This window comes from Enoplosus armatus, chromosome 21 (assembly GCF_043641665.1).
Source record: "Enoplosus armatus isolate fEnoArm2 chromosome 21, fEnoArm2.hap1, whole genome shotgun sequence".
Classification (NCBI taxonomy): Eukaryota; Metazoa; Chordata; class Actinopteri; order Centrarchiformes; family Enoplosidae; genus Enoplosus; species Enoplosus armatus.
The window spans coordinates 288,985-303,504 of NC_092200.1; the positions used below are offsets into that span (position 1 = coordinate 288,985).

The 14,520-nt window shown below is 42.4% G+C and overlaps 1 protein-coding gene across 1 annotated transcript in view; it reads left to right on the forward strand.

Annotated features, from left to right (window-relative positions):
• Window positions 1–1,774: 1,774 nt before the first annotated feature.
• The window catches only part of LOC139304040 (receptor-type tyrosine-protein phosphatase mu-like), a 130,824-nt gene continuing 118,078 nt past the window's right edge, over window positions 1,775–14,520 (forward strand). Inside the window, exon 1 of the mRNA XM_070927876.1 lies at window positions 1,775–1,876. Within this exon, the coding sequence (XP_070783977.1) occupies window positions 1,789–1,876 (88 nt within the window). The 5' untranslated portion in view covers window positions 1,775–1,788. The remainder of the gene's footprint in view (window positions 1,877–14,520) is intronic.

Sequence of the window (14,520 nt, forward strand, 5' to 3'; positions counted from 1 at the left end):
AAATATCTGCAAGTATTTGTACTGAGAGAAAAAGAACAATTCCTTTATTTACACTCTGAGTCTGTTTTGCACACATCTTCAGGTTTATTTTAATTTATTAATAAGTAATACGAGACATCAACAAACAGATTTCACATGTACATAAATATGAACACACAAGCACATCCAGACATTTCATATGCTGAAAATAAAATGAAACTTTTTCTGCAGCTTCAAATTTCAACATTACGTTTTCTGGCTGCATCTCTTTCTGGATAAATAACATGTTGAGGGTTCGTCCAGCTGTGACAGAAAATGTGTTGAGTTTTCTGGTTAGAAACAAACTACATATTCTGAAACAAAAACAAGAGAAAATAAATCACGGTAAAATACAAAACTAGTGCAAGAAATTCATGCTGACACTCTGACCACGTTCTGGTTCTGGTTCTATTGCAGAAAAACAAAACGAAATAGGAAAACAACAACATCTGATCATTAATGACAGAGACCAAAACTGGAAGTCCTGGAAAAAGATATAAAAGTGATATATGAGGTGTCAGTGGTGTGGGTTTGATATGTATATAGATGAAAGCAGTCACAGAGGACATCATGTGTGGGCTCCCTAATAATTATATCTGCTTTTTGAATCGACTGTTTATGTTCATGTGTGTGTAAATAAAAATGTCTTTTGTCACTGGAAGTTCTGAATGTAAAAGGAAAAACATCAGTTTAACTACATCTCGTTGCGTAAACTAGCTGGAGCTGGACTCTTCTGTCCGCTGTCGGAAGTTAAATATGAGGCTGAGCTGCTCTGTGATGACCTGCAGGAAGCTGTGCAACCAGCAGGTGGCAGCATCGTGGCTTTTCAAACTCTTCGGGCTCTGATTTGGTGATTTTCTGTCTTTAAAAAAGCTTTCAATGAAACCTGAAAGGCAGCAGACACATCCTTTCATTGTGAACTGATGTCAGATCAGAGTCACAGGAGACATGAAAAAATGAAATACATTTGAAGTAATAAGATATAATATAAAAATTAACTAAGATACAATAAACTAAGATACAATAAAAAACTCAATCAATACAAATAAAGTCAAATAAAAATGTAATTTAAAATGATATAAAATAAGTACATATGAAAATGTAAAATATAAAAAGATAATTTACAAAAGTATGTGTGCTTTATCAAAATGAACAAACTGAATAGGTTACAAAATATATTATAGAATAATAATTATAAAAATATAATTATAGAATCTAATATAGAAATATAAAGAATAATAAAAATGAGAATAAAATAGAGTAGAATAGAATAGTAAAAATAAATATTTAATATATTAAAATATAATATAATATAATGCAATAAAAATATCTCTGTCTGGAAAGAAATGTATCAAATAAAACAAAGAAGATATAAACGTATAAGAAATAAGTATAAATAAACAATAAACAAACAAATAAAGTAAGTAAATGTAGAATGTAACATTAATAAATAGGAATAAAGAATGATACATATGAAATATAAAACAACATAAAATAACCGCCGCCCCCCCCCTCTCTCTCGTGCCCCCCTACCGTCTGACGTCAGCGGCTCTCGGTATACGGAGCCAGTCTCTCTCTCCGGTCTGAAGAGAAACACAGGGAAAGAAACCGGAGAGACAGACACCCGCAAACCCGTCTGTCCGTCCGTGTGTCTGTGTGTCAGAGCGGCAGACAGGAAACTACAGAAGAAGAAGAAGAAGAAGAAGAAGAAGAAGAAGAAGAAGTTGCTCGGTAGTTTTCCCTCGCGCTCCGGAGGGTCTCGGTGTGAACATGGAGCGGACTGGAACTTTCCTGCTCTCCGCGGCTCTCTTACTGGTTTCACTGGGATTAACGGGCGCGCGGGCGGACACCTTCAAAGGTAAGAGGAGACACCGGGGACCGGGTTTTTGGTTGACGGGGGTCCGGGTCTCTCGGGGCTCCGGGGAGGGGGGGCGGGGGGCGGTTGGGGTCTAGCGGTGTGAACATGGGAGTTGCTGTTTCTGCGAGTGTGTCGGCATCCAAGTTTCCAGCTGGAAAATCTCCTCCTCCTCCTCCTCCTCTTTCTTTCTCCTTTCCGTCTTTCTGTCAGCGTTCAGAGCTGACAAACTTTTATAGAACAGAAACTGCGTCAGATCTGAAGAGAAAAATTGCAAATACACCGCAAATACTACCAATTAATACTGCAAAGTAATACTGCAAAGTAATTGTACCAACAGACAGTACTGATACATGCAGAGCTGCTGGTGAAGAAAACTGACTCCTGTTTATACAGCAGCTGTTTGAACACAGTAGAGACAGACAGTAGAGACAGAGACAGACGATAGAGACAGTAGAGACAGAGACAGTAGAGACAGACAATAGAGACAGAGACAGACAGTAGAGACAGAGACAGACAATAGAGACAGTAGAGACAGAGACAGTAGAGACAGACAATAGAGACAGTAGAGACAGAGTCAGTAGAGACAGAGACAGACAGTTAAGACAGTAGAGACAGACAGTAGAGACAGAGACAGACAATAGAGACAGTAGAGACACAGACAGTAGAGACAGAGACAGTAGAGACAGAGTCAGTAGAGACAGAGACAGACAGTAAAGACAGTAGAGACAGAGACAGACAGTAGAGACAGACAGTAGAGACAGAGACAGTAGAGACAGATGGACCTCTGTCAGAAGCCTGACTGTGTTGTTTAAGACATGGTGTGTGACGATCATACAGCCAGTAGCATTATTACACAACATGTCTTCTTCAGGTGGAAATGAACGAAGCGGCTGATCGTTTCAAATCTGTCGATTATTGGAAGAAGAAGAAGAAATGAACAGTTTTATTTTCATCGTCTCTTTTACGTCTTGTGCACTTTGTTTTTATTACAAACATAAAATAATCATTGGCCGCAAGAGCAGTTCTGCAGTAGTAGTACCTCAGAGCAGTACTGCAGTAGTAGTACCTCAGAGCAGTACTGCAGTTGTACGACAGGGTTCTGCCGAGACCTGAAGCTGGAGAAAACCTCTGGGGTTCTCTGGAGATCCGGCTGTTTTTGGGTGCTTGGTTCTGCTGACGGGTTCCTCTGTGTTCTGATGATGATGATGATGATGATCATCATCAGTCAGCTGTTGTTCCTCTGCTTACCTGATGGGGGCAGCAATAAATCAAACCTCTGTTTCTAACATGAACACCATATATTCTATAGAATATGTTATATTGAATATATAATCTGTAATAGATGATGTCAGCCTTCCCTCATTGATAGAGATGGGGTGGACAAAATAACAGAAACACCTCTCTGTTCACACTAACATTATAACCTTCATGAAGGAGAATCAGACTGACAGAGTTCTGTTCCTAATAAACTGGACACTGAGTGTATAGTGTATATATAGATGTGTATATCTATATATATATTTCATCATGAACGTCATGTTCATTTATCTTAAGTTTTATTAGTTTCAAGTTAAAATGTCTAGTTTTTATTCAGACGTTTCTGATTAGAAGTTTAAGAGAACAAATGATGGAAAGTGCTTAATAATAATGCTTTAATAATAATAAGTGAAGTGAAGTGTCTCACTACTGAAGCTATGAGCTGATCAATCAATCAGTCGATCAACACAAACACTAAACTGAATCTCTGTGGTCGAACGGAACGAGACAGCAGGAGATGCCACGCTGACCTTTGTCCTCCAGGCTCGGTCTAACAGTCCCATCCTGAATCACGCGTTGGGAGTGTAGATGGAAACATGGTGGCACCAGTATGCACCAGTATGCACCAGTATGTTTCCAGTGAAGAGACGTGATGCTGCAGCTGGAACACGCAGCAGTCAGAGTTGGAAGCAGCAGATTCACATGTGAAGCAATTAGCAACGAAGTAATTAAGAAAGCTCTGAAGCTCATTAGGAGTTTGTTTACTGTGTGTGTGCGTGTGTTCGTGTGTGTGTGTGTGTGTGTGCGCGTGGCCGGATTGCGACTCTCGTTGCCATGGTTTATTATTACAAAAAGTGTAAAAACTTTGTTTTTAGAAGTGTGTGTGTGTGTGCCTGCAGCCTCGGGGTGTGTTAGATTTCTCCTCCTGTCCGTCCCTCTCTGCTGCACATATGGAGGGCTGTGGGGGCATAGTGTGTGTGTGTGTGTGTGTGTGTGTGTGTGTGTGTGAAGCAGTAGAGAATGAAATTAAACTCTCTGAGGCCTGGGTCCAAGATGGCTGCCACGCCCTAATAACCGTGGCGATGGAGCGAGGCTAATGAGCGTGCCCGGTCGTCGGGGGCGACGGCTGTTGGAGCCGTTTAGTTGTCACTTTATTGACTCTGAAGTTGATTGTTTGTTGCTTTTCAAGCTTCGACGTCTCATGAAGCGCCTCGTTTTCTCTAAAAGTACAGATGCAGCGCTGCTAGCTGATCGCTATTGCTAATGCTATCATTAATAATTGTATTTAAAGCTGATGAATGTCTGAATACTGAGTAAGAAGCCCTTAAAAATAAATAGTCTGAACAACCAAAATCCCTGAACCTTGATTACATCTTCATGGATCATGTTTCATAGTCCTGAAGGAAATATGGTGGTTTGGGTCTCTTTGTGGTGGTTTGGGTCTCTTTGTGATGGTTTGAGTCTCTCTGCTCTGGACTTTTTATGACACTGTGGTAGCTTGCCTATCTTCTATGATGTAGTCTGCTGGGGGGGGGGGCAGCACGGACAGGGACAGGAGGAGGCTCAATAGACTGATTAGGCGAGCCGGCTCTGTTCTGGACTGCCCGCTGGACTCCATTGAGGAGGTGGGGGAGAGGAGGATGTTGGCCAAGCTGACATCCATCATGGACAACACCTCTCACCCCCTGCACGAGACTGTGGGGGCCCTGAGCAGCTCCTTCAGCAGCAGACTGCTACACCCACGGTGTAAGAAGGAGTGCTACCGCAGGTCGTTCATTCCTACGGCTATAAGACTGTTTAACTGCACATAAATCTGCACAATCTGTACATACTTTATATTTTCCGTGTATATATTTATTTTTGTCCCCCATATTTTTTATATCTGTATTTATTATTTGTATATTGTTTTTCTTTTTAAAAGAAATACATCTAATTCTTATTGACACAGTGCTGTCTGCTGTGTGTTTCTGCACCTTTCTGTCTTTGCTGCTGTGACTTGTAAATTTCCCCGCTGTGGGATTAATAAAGTCTAAGTCTAAATCTAAAGTCTCTGTGGTGGTTTGAGTCTCTTTGTGATGGTTTGAGTCTCTCTGTATTGGTTTGGGTCTGTCTGTGGTGGTTTGAGTCTCTTTGTAGTGGCTTGGGTGTCTTTGTGGTGGTTTGAGCCTCTTTGTGGTGGTTTGAGTCTCTTTGTACTGGCTTAGGTGTCTTTGTGGTGGTTTGAGCCTCTTTGTGGTAGTTTGAGTCTCTTTGTACTGGTTTGGGTGTCTTTGTGGTGGTTTGAGCCTCTTTGTGGTGGTTTGAGTGTCTTTGTACTGGTTTGGGTGTCTTTGTGGTGGTTTGAGTCTCTTTGTACTGGTTTGAGTCTCTTTGTGGTGGTTTGAGTCTCTTTGTACTGGTTTGGGTTTCTTTGTGGTGGTTTGAGTCTCTTTGTACTGGTTTGGGTCTCTTCGTGGTGGTTTGAGTCGCTTTGTGGTGGTTTGGGTCTCTTTGTACTGGTTTGGGTCTCTTTGTGGTGGTTTGGGTCTCTGCTTGGTGGTTTGAGTCGCTTTGTGGTGGTTTGGGTCTCTTTGTGGTGGTTTGAGTCTCTTTGTGGTGGTTTGGGTCTTGTCTTGGTGGTTTGAGTCTCTTTGTACTGGTTTGGGTCTCTCTGTGGTGGTTTGAGTCTCTTTGTGGTGGTTTGAATCTCTTTGTACTGGTTTAAGTCTTTTTGTGGTGGTTTGAGTCTCTTTGTACTGGTTTGAGTCTCTTTGTGGTGGTTTGAGTCTCTTTGTGGTGGTTTGGGTCTCTTTGTGGTGGTTTGAGTCTCTTTGTACTGGTTTGAGTCTCTTTGTGGTGGTTTGGGTCTCTTCTTGGTGGTTTGAGTCTCTTTGTACTGGTTTGAGTCTCTTTGTGGTGGTTTGGGTCTCTTCTTGGTGGTTTGAGTCTCTTTGTACTGATTTAAGTCTTTTGTGGTGGTTTGAGTTTTTTTGTGGTGGTTTGAGTCTCTTTGTGGTGGTTTGAGTCTCTTTGTACTGGTTTGGATCTCTTTGTACTGGTTTGGGTCTCTTTGTGGTGGTTTGGGTCTCTGCTTGGTGGTTTGAGTCTCTTTGTGGTGGTTTGGGTCTCTTTGTACTGGTTTGGGTCTCTTTGTGGTGGTTTGAGTCTCTTTGTGGTGGTTTGGGTTTTGTCTTGGTGGTTTGAGTCTCTTTGTACTGGTTTGGGTCTCTCTGTGGTGGTTTGAGTCTCTTTGTGGTGGTTTGGGTCTCTTTCTACTGGTTTGGGTGTATTTGTGGTGGTTTGGGTCTTTTTGTCGTGGTTTGAGTCTCTTTGTACTGATTTGTGTCTCTTTGTGGTTGTTTGAGTCTCTTTGTACTTGTTTGTGTCTCTCTGTGGTGGTTTGAGTCTCTTTGTACTGGTTTGAGTCTTTTTGTGGTGGTTTGAGTCTCTTTGTGGTGTCTTTGAGTCTCTTTGTGGTAGTTTAAGTGTTTTTGTGGTGGTTTGGGTCTTGACAGTGAACTGGTTTCAAACACGGTAAAGAAACAGCAGATCAGAACCAGAACAACCAAAACCTGAAACCTGAAGCAGAAAGAGAGAGAGGTGTAATTAGAGCACTACTGTTAACTCAGCAGCACACACACACTCCCTGATGACCTGGTCTGTCCAGGTTCAGGACTGTCGCTGATTCAGGACTTTACCTTTTCCTCCTGTGTGTGTGTGTGTGTGTGTGTGTGTGTGTGTGTGTTCAGGTGCAGTCAGCTCTTTGTTCTGTCTCGTCAGGGTTTTAATGAAGCTCACAGATTAAACACACACACTGTGTTACAGCGTGTGTGTTACAGCATGTGTGTGTGTGTGTGTGTTACAGCGCGTGTGTGTGTGTGTGTGTGTTACAGCGTATGTGTGTGTTACAGCGTATGTGTGTGTTACAGCGTATGTGTGTGTCACAGCATGTGTGTGTGTCTCACAGTGTGTGGGTGTGTCACAGTGCGTGTGTGTGTGTGTCACAGTGTGTGTGTGTGTGTGTGTGTGTGTCACAGTGTGTGGGTGTGTCACAGTGTGTGTGTGTGTGTGTGTGTGTGTGTGTGTGTGTGTGTTACAGTGTGTGTGTGTGTGTGTGTGTGTCACAGTGTGTGTGTGTTACAGTGTGTGTGTGTGTGTGTGTGTGTGTGTGTGTGTGTCACAGCGTGTGGGTGTGTCACAATGTGTGTGTGTGTGTGTGTTACAGTGTGCGTGTGGAGGGTCCTCAGTGAGTTAATTATCTCCCCTCAAACCTCTGAGACTTCCCTCCTTTATTTCCTTCCTGTCTTTCTTTTCTTCCTCTTTCTTTCCATCTCGAGTTCAGAACAAACTTCCTGAGCTTGTCTGTCCATTCAGACAACGAGACGACGTAAAGCTCAAACGATGGAGAACCATGTGGAGAACATGGTGGACATAAGACATGGTGTGTGACGATCATACAGCCAGTAGCATTATTACACAACATGTCTTCTTCAGGTGGAAATGAACGAAGCGGCCGATGGTTTCAAATCTGTCGATTATTGGAAGAAGAAGAAGAAGAAATGAACTGTTTTTCTTTCATCGTCTCTTTTACTTCATGTGAACTTTGTTTTTATTACAAACATAAAATAATCATCGGCTGCAAGAGCAGTACTGCAGTAGTAGTACCTCAGAGCAGCAGTAAATCAAACCTCTGTTTCTAACATGAACACCATATATTCTATAGAATATGTTATATTGAATATATAATCTGTAATAGATGATGTCAGCCTTCCCTCATTGATAGAGATGGGGTGGACAAAATAACAGAAACACCTGGACGCCATGGAGAACCATGTGGAGAACATGATGGAAATGTGACATTTGCATTGTGTGCGTTGTTTCCAGCTCTTCACTTTGAGTCGCAGCTTCATTTATTTGTCAAGTCTGTTTAAACAGCTTTCACACATTTACAGGTTTTCTTTCAGTTTCCACTAACCCTGACAAACTGGTCAGACCCAGTCAGAACTCTGATGGTTTTAAGTCCCCAAATGGTTGATAACGGTGTCCCTCAGGGATCAGTATTAGGCCCCCTGCTGTTTATACATAAATAATCTGTGTTATTGTTTTGCTGATGACACCATCTTGTACCAGATCTAACTCAAACCGACCAGACCATGTCCAGGTTCCAGTCTGCTCTCGAGCCCCAGACCTCCTGTTTGGTTTAAAACTAAAGTCTAAAAAGACTAAATGTGTCTCTCAAACCTGTCCAGGCTCCACATGGAGATCTGACACCAGACTATGACCGTGCTGAGGAGTAATTAACCCTCCACAAGGGTCAGGGTTAGTCAGAGTCGTGGTGTTGCCTGCTGTTGTGGCGTAAAAGTCACGTGACGTTTAAAAGGGCCCTCACACCGACTCTGAACTGGGAAGTTAGAGACACTCGTCCCTCTGAGAGACTTTAAAGCTTCACAAGTTTAGATTTGAGTTTGTTTTAATGACCGTGTGTGTGTGTGTGTGTGTGTGTGTGTGTTTGTGTGTGTGTGTGTGTGTGAGAAGGCAATCATATGACTTCTCCTCCGTTCTCAGGCTGCTTCTTAAGCCAATTAAGCAGCTACACACACACACACACACACACACACACACACAGTAACCTTTAATAGTGTTAGTGTTCTCAGCAGTGTGTGGTCAGCTGGTGAGTGTGTGTGTGTGTGTGTGTGTGTGTGGATGAAATCTAGTGAAACAAATGGGTTCAGGTCTGGTCCATCAGTGTCCTGGCCAGCTGATTGGTCTAGAGTGTCCTGTAGACTGTCACCAGCCCCCCTGCATGCTTTAACCTGATAGTCTCATCTGTAAATTAAATGTTCCCAGAGCTCCCAGAGCCCCCAGAGCTCCCAGAGTCCCCAGAGCCCTCAGATGCCCCAGAGCCCCCAGAGCCTCCAGAGCTCCCAGAGCCCGCAGAGCTCCCAGTGCCCCCAGAGCCCTCAGATCTCCCAGAGCCCCCAGAGCCTCCAGAGCTCCCAGAGCCCCCAGAGTTCCCAGAGCCCTCAGATCTCCATGATGAGCAACACAGTCAGAGCTGCAAAAGACCCAGTGAAGATATGAAGGTTTATTGTTCTGGACGTGGACTACATCCTCAGATGGTCCTCACAAGTTTAGAAGTGCAAACATTGTGTGTGTTTGTGTGTTAAACAAGTGTTTTAATTCTGAGAGCTGCTGAACAGGCAGGAAGCATCTTAACACAGATTATACTGATAATACACACACACACACACACACACACACTAATCCCTGTCTCATTACTTCAGTCTGTCTTCAAGTCATCACACACACACTCACACACACACACATGCACACGCGCGCGCACACACACACACACACACACACACTCACATCTTCAAACAATAATCCTATGAATATGATCAGGGATTTGGGCCACTACACTAATCAGACTGACATCTCTGGACAGGGATTAAACACACACACACGCACACACATACATACACACACACACACACTCCCAGCAGTGTGTTGTAATCTTTCGAAGACACGCTGAATGTTTTTATAATCTGATGTCAAAGAGATAATTTAGTTAATCTGAAGAACGTCTTGCTAATAAAAAACACCACAAACTGCCTGCTGTCAGGGGAGATGCTGTGTCGCTATGATGACGGCCACATGAGGCGTTCAGGTGTCCCCATCAAACCCCGACCCCATCCTTAGAGCATGTAGTCATTTATCCATTAACACGACTTGAGAAACTGATGATAAAAACTTTATTAATAAAAAGTTGTATTGTTGTTTCCTGGTGGGCGTGGCCTCTGACATTAAAACTGATAACTCACTTTGTGATTGGACAGTTGGTACAGACCTGAGGTCATGTGACATTCCTGCCCGTTATGTGCCAAATTTTCAGGACATGACAGCAAAGGGAGCAGCCTACGAGGTTTTCTTATTTGTGGATCAGAACCCATAGAAGTTCTGGTTTCACTGTGGCTCTGATGTGGAGCCGCCCATGAGGCATCAACAGGCCGATGTCTTTAGCATCACAGCCATTCATGTGTTGTTTATATTGTGACTGTAGCGCCACCTGTGGGTGGAAAGACATGAAATCAGGGCTGCAACCAACAATTATTTTCATTATTGATTAATTTGCCGATTAATTGGTTGCTTGTTTTGTCTAAAAATATCAGAAAACTGCTTGAGCTCAAGGAGACTTCAGGTTCAGATGTTCAGTTTATGACAGCAGCAAATCCTCATATTCAAGAAGCTGAATCAGGGAAAATGACTGAAACCATTATTTGATATCAAAATAATTGATTAATCCAACTCTAACATTAAATTATTCTGCGGTCATATAAACAAACAAGACGTATAGCTGGGTGTCACACGACATCACACAAGTTATTTCTAACGTACAAATGTAAATATTGTGCAACAGAATTGAATGGATGAGATCGTATCACCATGACACAGGTCGACCAAAAGTCCATATCGTTGTATTTCATGTGATTTTATGGAGCTTTGGTTTGTTGTCTTTTCTGTGCATCATTGATCCTAACATTAGAAAACAGGATATTCACTTGTGTTAGTAAGAACAATGGTGTGTTCATGTTTGAAGATCTGAGCTCGAGCAGCAGCTGAAGTATTAAAGTATAAACTGCGTGACTGTCCTGTGGTGAGTTCAGGGACCGAGGGAGATTTGGATCTCTGTGACAGCGCTCCGAGCCGACACCAGCCTCCCTCTGTGTGCTCTCAGAGACACAAATCCTCCTCCACAGCTTCTATCTCATCTCACACATTAAACAAAAGGAGCCTTAATCCGGCCTCCTTTAATCCCCGTTGGGTTTGCAGACGCTGCGTCTGAAGGCGGCACGTTAATCCCAGAGGCCACCGGGCCGATCGCAGCGTCTCAGCCCGCCGGGGATCCTTTCGCTAACGGCTTTAATCCAACCCGGACCGACCACAAACACACAGAGGAAGTCCTGCTTTATTAAGGGGAAAACTGGAACTTTCCTCCTTCTGTTGCTGCAGATAATTCGTGGCTCTGATGTGGATTTGTGGGGAGATTAAAGCGAACAGAGATTTATGCATTTTTTAAATTACTGAAATACAAACATGAAGCATGAAACTGCAGGCGGGAGGTGAGTGTGAAGAATGAGAAATGTAATAAGAAAAGCAGATTCAGTAAATTCAGAGCAAGAGATTAACAACATGTTTTATTCATTTTTATGGAACATAAATAATGTCACATGTGGAACATGAAGAGGAGGAGGTCAGTGATCCGAGTCAGCTGCTTTTATCAAATAATAATTAAGAAAGGAGGAAAATATCTGGAACTGTTTCTCCTCAACTGCAGCAGTTAAAGCACCAGAAGAAGAAGAACTTTGACATTAGATTAGATCTTCATGTGGTCACTTTCAGACTGCTCTTTGTTCTTTTGTTCAATGAATTAAAGCTTTAGGAGAAATGAAAGTAAAGCCGTCGAGAAGCACTGAAGCTGAACTCACTAAACTCACAAGTCAGTGTTGTGTTCAGGTGCTGCTGAAGCTGTGGGACAATCACAGCGCCACAGTGAGTTTGTGTGTCAGCAGCTTTCCAGTTTCACTTTCTCTCCTTTAATATCCTCCTGTGGGATGTTCTGCTCAGGTGTGAATCCTACATTAATATCCACATTAATATTAAAGACATCAACTCCTCCTTTAACACAAGAACCTGTCTGTCTGTCTGTCTGTCTGTCTGTTCAGTGCCGTCGGTGAAACGAAAGGAAGGAAGGAGGGAAAGATAAATATTTTATTAAGATTTTAACGCTTTCTCTTTTTCTTTTTATCATAATCATTATGATAATTATCTGAAAAGTGCTGCCAGCTAACACACACACACACACACACACACACACTGCTGCTGTGTGTCTGTAAAGCCTACAGGGACTTCAGGCCCAGAAGCTGCTATTTAACCTATATTACTACAGTAAATATTCATACGCAGCTAATATCTGTGTGTGTGTGTGTTGAAATATTAATTGTGTCTCGGGCTCGACAGCGCTGGATTCAGCCGTTCAGAGTTTGTAGGAGGTTTTCGCTGAACCGAGTCAAAATAAACACAACAACAACTGAACAATCAGCAGTCGGCTGAGTGCGGGTCTGAGTCCTGGTCTGGGTCTGGTCTTGTGATGGTTTCCAACTTTTCCAGCTTTTAACTGATTGAAGTCCAGTTAGGAAGTAACCTAAACAATGATGCTGCTAAGCTGAAAGTGAAAAGCTGTAAAATCACAGCTTTTTAGACTGGAGTCTGGTTGATGTGGTCTTTCTGCTTCTCAGGGAGTTTTGGGCTGTCTGAGTAACATTGAATTGACTCCCTCATGATGTTTGAAAACATGTAAAACTGCTTTGGTTAATAATTTGAGTCTAATAATAAACTTGTTAGACACAAATACTTGATAAACTGATAGAATGTCAGATGTTGTGTTTACAGCTTGTTCTACTGAAGATTTATTAATGAGAAGAATGAGAGAACCAAAGGATGTCTTTAAATGTTCTTTAATCCCTCTGGTTTGAAATATTAAAATCAATCGCAAAGCATAAAAACTTTGAGGGGAGCAGAACGTCCCTTCAAGATTTGAAGGGGCCTGGTTTGTCTCAGCTGGTGTAAATATGTTTCACCCCGAGGAGGTAGTCTCTCTGAATTAGAAGCTGACAGGTGAGCAGCAGGTGTGTTGAGCGCTCTGGATTCATGACTGACAGTGAAGGCATCACTGGGCTGATGGTTTTAAACAGTTAAACAAGCCTTTGATGCAGAAAAGTTGCATTTTCTTGGTTATTTTCTATCAAATCAAACCGATGATGAGACTGTCAGCCTGCGGTCGGTGCGTTCACAGCCGTGTGTAAACACGAGCGCTGCTGGCAGGCGGCGAGGGACTCAACATGGTTGTCCAGCTGAGCGCGCTCACTGCATGACGACCTCCTGCTTTCTGAGACGTCTTTGTACTGAGGACGAGTTTTTGGGTCACTGTGTGTGTGTGTGTGTGTGTGTGTGTGTGTCCGCGGGCTGCTCCAGACTCTTAATATGCCACCAGACTCTGATTAATGATTGGCTGTATGTGTGTCAGAGCGTAACTGCGGGAAACCAAGGATCGCCTTTGGGATTGGTCGAGGCTAAGAGAGGTTAAAGACAGAGAGAGACACAGACAGAGACAAAGAGACAGAGACAGAGTGAGAGACAGTGAGATAGACAGGTTAGATCAGTTCTTCCTGTTGATATTTGCTGATCTTTTAATACATTTAACGGTGAAATAACTTTTATTCGACCTGATTTGTTTCCTTCTGACTTCTGACAGTCAAATGAAGTGTGCGCATGCGCACACACACACACACACACACTATTACATTCGTTAATGAATCGAGCTGACACAGATTTAAACGCATCATCTGCATATAATGAAACTTTGAAATTTTACAGTTTCAGCTGGAGAGCACACAGTAAAGGAAGCGGCCATGTTTTATGAAACATTTCCCAGAATTACTTTCTTTTCTCTTTAAATAGATCATCTCAAAAATCAGTTCCTTATCCAGGAAACCTGAGAATTTCGTTCCATTCAAAACTTTATTGATCCCTACAGGGCGATAAAAATCACAAAGCTGAAAACGATCAAAGACTAAAAGCTTTGAAACAATCATATTCTGTCTATTTAAAACTACTCAACACTAACAAAGCTTTACAGAAGCATAAAAATCTGAATATAAAAAAACTAAAGACAACACAAAATCCACTGCTTTAGTTTTATGAACTTTGAGAAAGCATCATATAAATATGACTTATTATCTCATAATACATCTAAACTTTCTCATAACTATGTGATAAAAAGTTAAAATATATGAAGAAATATTCAGTAATGGAACTGGTGATGGTTTGTTTTCATGAGTTGCAGATGTTTTTATATAATGTGTTTTTAAGCTGAAACAGGAAGTGAACATCATCATCAGCAGAAGAAGAAATCAGTCTGTGGAAAATATAAAAACACTGAATTCTGACCTAGAATGAGAACCAACCACAGCAGTGAGACAGTCTGCAGAGAGGCAGACAGGTAAAAACAGCGGGGTCGGGGGTGGGGGGTGTAAGTGCCCCCCAGGCCTGGCTTGCAGCACATTTGCATTAGTGGTTGACCGCCATAAGGGAGCTGCAGGGAAGAGAGAGAGAGAGAGAGGGTGCTTATAATGGTCTATGAGAGAGAGTGTGTGTGTGTGTGTGTGTGTGTGTGTGTTCATCATGTTTCACGGCTGACAGATTCACTGAAACACACACACACATGAGCAGCTCTAGTGTTTCTACATGATTATTGATTATTGATTATTGTTGTTAGTCTGATAGAAACATTATTCCACACATTGTGTCTGAATACGTTTACAGAAAAGACTGAACTGAATGATGTCACA